The sequence below is a fragment of the Phaseolus vulgaris genome, chromosome 7, assembly GCF_000499845.2.
Source record: "Phaseolus vulgaris cultivar G19833 chromosome 7, P. vulgaris v2.0, whole genome shotgun sequence".
NCBI lineage: Eukaryota > Viridiplantae > Streptophyta > Magnoliopsida > Fabales > Fabaceae > Phaseolus > Phaseolus vulgaris.
Genome location: NC_023753.2, coordinates 7,172,819 through 7,181,604, shown reverse-complemented (window position 1 = coordinate 7,181,604; position 8,786 = coordinate 7,172,819). Strand labels below are relative to the sequence as shown.

General features: G+C 32.8%; 1 protein-coding gene across 2 annotated transcripts; it reads left to right on the top strand.

The window, feature by feature from the left end:
• Positions 1 to 327: 327 nt before the first annotated feature.
• Positions 328 to 8,265, top strand: LOC137830604 (uncharacterized). 2 transcript variants are annotated; one of them, XM_068638050.1, is made up of 14 exons: positions 328 to 925; positions 2,349 to 2,467; positions 2,545 to 2,633; positions 2,710 to 2,745; positions 3,042 to 3,135; positions 3,485 to 3,604; positions 4,016 to 4,080; positions 4,375 to 4,847; positions 4,929 to 4,995; positions 5,486 to 6,054; positions 6,821 to 6,956; positions 7,032 to 7,100; positions 7,227 to 7,346; positions 7,691 to 8,265. In XM_068638050.1, the coding sequence occupies exons 1-14, from the start codon at positions 708 to 710 to the stop codon at positions 7,808 to 7,810; spliced, it is 2,295 nt and encodes a 764-aa protein (XP_068494151.1). In that variant the 5' UTR covers positions 328 to 707; the 3' UTR covers positions 7,811 to 8,265. The 2 variants fall into 2 exon arrangements, with proteins under 2 accessions (XP_068494151.1, XP_068494150.1); XM_068638049.1 differs by having other exon boundaries at positions 7,224 to 7,346.
• Positions 8,266 to 8,786: the final 521 nt, after the last annotated feature.

Genomic DNA, 8,786 nt, shown 5'->3' with positions numbered 1-8,786 from the left:
CTCTCCAACTCGATCAGAACAATTAACTTTTCTTCAATCTTAATTTCCTAATTTATTTTTAGTTCATACATTTGATATTTTTATAATTATTTGATATTTATCAATTATTACTTAATATTTTCATTTGATATTTATACCATTATAATTTTTTCTTGATATTTGTCATTGAATAATATTTGATATCAAATCAATAAAATGAATATCCATTTAACTTTGAATAAATGATAATATCATAATTTGTAATTTCTATTTTTTATAAAAATTTTATTTAATTTAATATTTAGAACACAAAGTACTATTATACGACTTTCCAATAACAATGAAGATGAAAAGAAAAATCTTTGATGATGAAAATGGGATAGTAAATTTTGCATTGCCTTATTATCATCCCTAAACAGCGTGGGATATGAATTATTTGTATCCTTTACAATATTTTGAATTTGTTTTGCAGAAAGCATATTGCTGTGTGATAAACAATCTATATATATAGAAAGTTATACATGAAGCAACACGGAGACATAATTGTGCACATAGACTTTGTCTTCCCCACACCTTCTGCATTAAGAACTATTCTCTAACTCTTTCAAACATCAAGAATCATTCACCTGCTTCCTATGAATTTCAATAATTCTGATACCCTTTGGTGAAAATAGATCACCGGTGTGTCAAAGGGGCAAGTTTTTGTGTGTTCAGTAAAGTTGGTTGTGATGGAACAGAAACATGTGCTGTTGTCAGCATTGAGTGTTGGGGTTGGATTGGGTGTAGGACTTGGATTGAGCACAGGACAAGCTGTTCAAAAATGGATGGGGGGGAGTTGTGAGTCTGATGAGATTTCTGGGGAGCAAATTGTGCTGGAGCTCAACAACAAAGTCATTGATGGGAAGAACAGCAAAACCACATTTAATGACTTTCCTTATTACTTAAGGTAATTTATAGACTCATTCGTTATCAACGATTCATTTTTTTAAAAAACCATTCTAGTATATTTGCATTCCTTATTAAAATAATCCTGATGGGTCAAAGTGTTTTCAAGACATGAAACAGTTTCATGTTAGACTTGTGAATTTCATGGCAATATTCTGTGAATCTCACAGTAAATGTAGTCTATGGTTCACCTCTCATCTCTTTTCTCAGATTGTTTGTTGTTGACTTCACCTCACCACTACTACTTTGACAACCTAAATCTTTCTTTGACATTCTGTTGACAGTTTTGTCTGGCTTTTCAATGTAAAGTTATTTTGAGTGTTTATTCAGTAAGAAATCGATGAGAAGATGCAAGGTGACTCTGTTATCCCCACAAGTATTTTAGGACTCTAAATATGCCCACACAAAAAATGAATGAGTTAGAAATTCATATGCTGGGATTAAAATTTGTATGTCCTAATTAAAGGACACTTTGATTGAATAGCAGGTCTTACTGTGTGCTATGACACTTTTTTCTAGTTTGGTTATGGCTTAGGTTAAGCATTTCCATCCCAAATACCAGCTTCATCTCTTAATAAAAGATGCAAACTTTTCCAGTTGTGCTTTACTATGTGTCTTTTTTCAGTTAGTACTTCGTTTCGTTGAACATATAAACTGTTATTTGAATAACCCTGTGTACATTGAGAGTCATACCAGCTAACAATAGTATCTTCTCTCTCAGAACAAAAGTATGATCACACACTATTAAATGAAGAAACTATTAATGGAGAATGTTAAATGGGTCTGGATTTAGGTAGAAGCTACAGGTTCAAATCTGGCAAAACCAACTTGATGTACCCAAAAAATGTTATCTCATAGTCCTCAGAAGTTCCTGTTATGCCTTTTGCAGTTTTTGCTTTTAGCATGTCACGCAGCTTTTATCATATGTAATTTCCTCCATATGTTTTACTGCTTTTATGTTGGTCTAGTCCATAGGTAACTAAGTTGCTATGTACGAGCATTTAAGGATTTCCTTGGTTTAAAATTATGATAAATAACTATTAACTACTGAAAAATTAAAAAACAAATCCTTTTATGTTTGATGGTGCATCTTGGATTCCATTGAACCCAAACTCCAGCTTCTTGATTTTTGTCTTGTTAGTTTCCAACAACTGTACCATACACTATATCAGTCACCTTGTTCTAGGCACTAAATGAACTTTTAGTGAGAAAAGGTAAGCTTATCAACACTCTAATTGACTGAGCTAGGGCCAATCTGCAGCATAGATCTATATATTTGAACCTGGAATCCTTTTACATGTGGATTTGATCTAGCCATTGAGGAATTTGATGTGAATTATCATTTTCCTGATTCGTACATTTGTCATGAAAAACTTCCCTATTGTACCACGTCTTATGTTTCTGTCTGATGATTAAAATGACAGTGAAAGAGTCCGATTTTCGTTAACAAGTGCTGGATATGTTTATTTAAAACAAGACTTTTCCAAGCACATGAGGAACCTTTGTCCAGCAAGCAGAGCTATTTTGCTTTCGGGACCTGCAGGTATATTACTTGACATTAAAATAGATTTTGGTTTTCAAATCCATATAATTGACATTATTGCATGTTACATTTTGAAGAACTTTATCAGCAAAAGCTTACCCAAGCTTTAGCTCATTACTTTGGATCGAAGTTACTGTTGCTAGACATTGTTGACTTCTCATTGGAGGTACTTGTTTACATCTTTTCCCTATGATTAAAATTTCACAAATATAGTCATACCTGTCATGTTTACCTTTGTACAGATGCAGAGGAAATATGGATTTCTCAGAAAAGAACCAGTAAGTTTTGTCTGCTCCTTATTTTTCTTCTGCTTGAAGATACTTCACTATTTATTTACCCAGCAGTAATGTATTTTTGCACTCTGTTGTTCCCAGAATGAATGTATACTCTTAATTTATTTATTGAATTTGAAATGATTGTGATAATTTCTTCCGTGAACTGCTTTTTTCTGAGTTGTTTTTAACTTCCCTGAACTTAAGTGCTTTTTTATTAATGTTTGCTTTTGGAAAGAACAGTGCAAACATTTAATTGTTGGTTTGTAGTGTGATTTTTCTAACTCGTTTACTTATGACAGTATTTTAAAAGGTCAATTTCTGATGTTACTTTGGAGCGAGTGTCGGGTTTGTTTGGGTCCTTTCCAATCCTTCCTTCAACTTGCAGAACCAGAGGTACTTGAGGAAGTTGAACTTCAACTTTTTGGAAATGTTATTCTTATTTCTGTGATTACTTATCATGAAGTTTAGTTTAGTCATCATGAGTTAAAAATGATGAATTATTTGAAATGTACCAATTGATTATTCTTTTTACTTTTTCTGTCAATATCTCAGTAAGTGATGCTCATAGTCAAGGCATTATGAAAATGGTCATTAGTTCTTATATCATCAATGTCATCTCTCTCATGTTTCTGAATTTGCATTGATTGATTATATCTTCCAGTTCTTGTCCTTTACCTAGATGGTGCTAAATCTCCTATTTAACTATCATTTCATGATATCTTGAATGGTAATTTCTTCTCAGGTACACTACTCCGACAGAGTAGTGAAATTGAAAATTCCAGAAATCCTCTGAAACTTTGTAGGAATGCCTCTGCTGGATGTGATACGATTAGCTCTTCTGAATGTGATCAATCAGATCCAGGTTATACTTGAAAGGAAAATTCTTAGTTATTATCTTCCACACTTGTTTCCATAATTATATTCACATTTATAGCTTTAAATTACATTGTTACGGAAGTTATTGGGCCTGTTATCCTTCTCATTTTTTTGGTTTCAATTCTCTACTGTAGTGGTGCTCTGTGTGCCTTTTGACAAAATAATGCTTTGATTTGTAAATTACTTCGTTACTTCATCCTCTGCAGCGATTCAGTAAGATTCTCTTAGCAGTGGTATACATGTGACATGAACTTATTTCAAAAGTTAAAATTCTTATGTTAAATCCATTAAAGTTCAGTAAGATAAGTACATTATGCTTTATTTTATGGCTGCTTATGAACGACATTACATTGTTCTTCAGCAATATTATGCTTATTATTTTAGTTCATGTTTTCAGCTCCTTTGAAGTGCTCAAGCGGCTTCTGTTTCGATGAAAAGGTCTTCGTAGAATCACTTTATAAGGTGAGTTCATCACTAAAAACTTGTGTTTGAAGTTCAAATTTCTATTGCGTCAATGAATAAGTAGTTCAGTTGACAAAATTTCAGTGAGATGATATTATGAATGATGAATTTGTACATAGCTGTCTTCACCCCAGCCCATGGCTCTCAACTCCTCCTTTTCTCTACGCGTGGTCAATTACTCACAATATCTCTTCAAATTTTTTGTATTGAAAATCAATATTAATTAATCTTACATTGTCAGGATATATCTGTTACAAATACAGTTCTAACAAGCAGACTTGTGAAACTTTTCAGGTCTTGGTTTCTATCTCAGAAACCAGTTCCATTATTTTATACATCAAGGATGTTGAGAAGCTCTTTGTTCGATCACCAAGGCTACAGAATTTGTTCCAAAAGTTAATAAAGAAACTTTCAGGACCAGTATTAATACTCGGTTCGCAGATATCTGATTCTGACAAGCTCACTATGTTATTCCCTTACAACATTGAGATCAAACCACCTGAAAATGACAGCCATCTTGCAAGCTGGAAAACCAAACTGAAAGAGGACATGAAAACAATTCTGTTTCAAGATAGCAGAAACCACATTGCTGAAGTACTTGCAGCAAGTGACATTGATTGTGATGACTTGAATTCAGTCTGCCATGCTGACACTATGCTACTCAGTAATTCTATTGAAGAGATTGTGGCATCTGCAGTTTCTCACCACCTTACGGAAACTAAAGATCCAGAATATCGAAATGGAAAACTAGTTATATCAGCCAAGAGGTAAATATCTTTGACAAGTTTCCTTTTAGGCTATTTATTAAGAAAAAGAGTTTTCTAGTTACTGATATTGGATTTGGGCAGTTTGTCCCATGTATTGAGTTCGTTCCAGGAAAGTGAAAGTAATTCGGAGAGTAACGATTCAAACAAGGTATGTGATCTATTTTATCAGTTAGAGCATTGGGGAATCATCACATTTACTTCATTGTTATGACTATGCTCCTGTAACAAAGAAAGATGGCGACAGTAATGCTTCTGCAGAGGTGAATGATATGTATAATGAAAACAAATAGATTATTTTTCTTTCCTTTTGGTTTTAGACCAACTTATTAGACATCTTTGAACCCCAAATAATTTAAAAGAGAGAAAATATTAATTATTCTAAAACATTTTTTCATCAATTAGAAATCAATATCGGTTCCCATATGGATGATTGATATGCATATCATCAGCACTTCACTTGTTTCTGTATTTTTCACCAATTTTATTATCATAGACTGAATGTTACATGCTTATGTAGGCTTATACTCTATTGAGTATGACATGATGGATGTGTTCAATAGAAACCTTCTGATATACACTTACTTTTTATGTTTACATATTTTTGTTCATGTTGTTCAATGAATTTTTGCATGCTTCAGGATGTTCCTCCTGACAACGAGTATGAGAAGCGCATGAGAGCAGATGTTGTGCCTGCAAAAGAGATAGGAGTTAGATTTGAAGATATTGGTGCATTGGATGATATTAAAGAAATACTTCAAGATGAGGTCCTACTTCCCCTCAGAAGACCAGATTTATTCAATGGTGGGCTTTTGAAGCCTTATAAAGGTATATTGCTTTTTGGGCCTCCTGGTACAGGAAAAACAATGCTTGCAAAGGCAATTGCAAATGAAGCTGAAGCAAGTTTCATCAATGTCTCAATCTCGACCATCACTTCAAAATGGTTTGGAGAAGATGAAAAGAATGTCCGAGCTCTGTTTTCACTAGCAGCTAAGGTTGCTCCAACTATTATTTTTATTGATGAGGTTGATAGCATGCTTGGGCAACGGACTAAATGTGGAGAGCATGAGGCAATAAGGAAGATTAAAAATGAATTCATGGTCCACTGGGATGGGCTATTGTCAAAGCCTAGTAACCGAATTCTGGTTCTTGCTGCAACTAACAGGCCATATGACCTTGATGAGGCAATTATAAGACGGTTTGAGCGCAGGTAAGACCACACTTATCTTCTGGTTGGAATGCCATGATCTTCTATTGATTTCTTGCTTCTGTTCGGCTGCTACAATTTCTTTAGGAGAACAAACACATTATTTTCATCAGCTGTGGTGAGTAGTTGGGTGCTCATAAGAGTATTTCAAGTGGTGGTTTCTCAATGATTCCTTGACTTGATGAAACCAAACTTTAAAGATATCTTATATGTTCCATTCAGTTTCTTCAACTTAAAAAAGTTCCTTGTATAAGAAACAATTCCTTTAGAGTAAAAACACGAATTTTCAAGTCAAATCAAACAAATTTTTAAGCAGAATTTCTTTGAAATATAATTTAAGAAAAATAAAAAGTGAGTTTCTTGAGATTTCTTGAATTTTTTTACCACTAGAACAAAATTGAGAATGTGTTTCTTAAAAATAACGTGTACTGTAAAAAATACTGTTGAAACGACAAAAAAAAAAAATCTTGTAAAGAATCTCTATTGAAGATGTCCTAATAAAACAAGAAAATGGGGAACCAAGTTTTCATTAAATTGCTTTTTGACAAACTGATCCAAAATGTAAACTTTCTTTTTGAAAGAGCTGCTTATGTGTTTAAATTGTTAATTACATTTATTTTGGTACATAATTGCTCCCTGGATTGAGTTTACCTGATGTCTTCCTTTTGATAAATAAATCATAGCCATATATCATTGTGCACGGTTTAGTTCAAAGCTATTGATTTTAATATTTGTGAATGATATCTCTATTGGTCACGATGTTGAGCAGGATCATGGTTGGCATTCCATCTGCTGAGAACAGGGAAATGATCTTGAAAACTCTCCTAGCTAAGGAAAAATATGAAAATGTTGACTTTAAAGAGCTTTCAATCATGACAAAAGGATATAGTGGAAGTGATCTTAAGGTTCATTTTGTTGGTTATTCTAATTCCTTAATTCTAGTTTGTGGTGATGATATTGACATTTATTTCTGCAAACAGAATTTGTGCACGGCTGCTGCTTATAGACCTGTTAGAGAACTACTACGACAGGAGAGGAATAAGGAAAAGGTAATTACCTAATCACTTAAAATAATGTGTTAAAATAATGCGAACCATAAATGGATCTCTATCTAATGCAAGATTATTAGTTTCTGTATTATAAGCAATAACCATTTTGTCTTATTTCAAAAGAAGAAAACGGAGGCAGAAGTTCAAAGCTCAGAAAATGCTTCTGATGCTAAAGAAGATAAAGAACACCGAGTCATTGCTTTGAGGCCTTTAAACATGGATGACTTGAGACAGGCAAAGAGTCAGGTATGTAGAATGGAAAAAATTTCACTTCAATGATTTGAGGGTACTTGATTTGTCTCAAAGATAGCTAACTTCCTTAAAAACAAATAATTCTAAAAGATTATCCAAGAAAATTCAAGAACAGATATCTGGCATTTGGGTAAATGACATTGAGCTGAGGATATTATATAGTTGAGGTTAAAAGTTATATCAGATCTGAGAAATAGAAAGATTGACCCTCCATTCCATTCTTCAATGAACATTGCACCGTTGTCTATTTCTTACCTTGTATCAAGATTATATACCGATACAAAGTTAATCTATTAACTTCCATGGCATAGAAATTGATAGATGTATGTGTAATGCAGGTGACTGCTAGTTTTGCAGCAGAAGGATCAATAATGAGTGAGCTTGAGGAGTGGAATGATTTATTTGGAGAAGGAGGTTCAAGGAAGAAGAAGCAGGAGCAGCTTACCTATTTCCTTTAGATTGTGGAAAGCTGGTTTTGTTTTAGACATGTCAGTATCTATCACCAAAGAATACCCTTTAACCAGGGAAGGAATCCTTAGCAGAGCAAGGATTTTGAAATAAAAGTACGAAGTATGCAGAAATCAGAAGTTAAAGAGCTTTAAGCATCCCTGAAATGCTTTCTGGTCCAAAGAATGTGTAGATCATCATCATGCATTATGTTTGGGAAAGGGTGCTCAATTATGGTTCTGCATTGTCTGAAAACCAGTGGCAACATGTATTTTAGTACATTGTTGGGAAATTGGAATAATCTGCCACAAACCTTTTAGGTATATGATAGATTATATCTGAGAGTAGAACTTTGTGAATGGATTGTGTATATGCAATGCTTGTTGTAGAGTTAATTATTTACTTGAAGGGTCTTCATCACTGCCAAATCGCCTTTAAATTTTAAATTCTATCTAGTTTACCATAAGACTTGGTTTCTGTCGTTTAATACCTCTGTTGATGGGAAAAATAACTTGGTATTTGTGTCTATTATTGTGTACAGTTTATAAATCAAATTCTTCAATTATTCGTGTATAACATATTAAATCTGAAAGAACTTAAACTCTGTTATCCAGCTCCACTCAATTCTAACACAAAATCTCATATACATATATTAATCCAATGAAGTTTTCAACATGAATTAAATTTACTTATCTCTTTCAATTTTTTCACAAACTTTAATGTTATCACTAAATATACATCATCAATTTATTTTGTTAGGAATTAAATATTATATTATGTTAAACTAAAATTACTTAGTTTTACAAATTTAGAAAATCAAATGTGTCATTAATCTTTTTTTATAGAAACTAAATTACACATTTACAAAACTATGAGATAAAAAATAAAATTGGACCTAAATAATAAAATAATTTACACTTCATTTATTTTTTAAAGGAAAAAGAATTATATGGTATAATATAATCCAATTCTACTACCATGGCCATT

What these genes read in the sequence shown, in the direction of transcription:
- LOC137830604 (XM_068638049.1), top strand. Translation starts at nt 708, where the DNA reads ATGGAACAGAAACATGTGCTGTTGTCAGCATTGAGTGTTGGGGTTGGA. An exon ending in GACTTTCCTTATTACTTAAG is followed by an intron (nt 926 to 2,348) that starts GTAATTTATAGA and finishes TTAAAATGACAG; the next exon opens with TGAAAGAGTCCGATTTTCGT. An exon ending in ATAGTGGAAGTGATCTTAAG is followed by an intron (nt 6,957 to 7,031) that starts GTTCATTTTGTT and finishes TTCTGCAAACAG; the next exon opens with AATTTGTGCACGGCTGCTGC.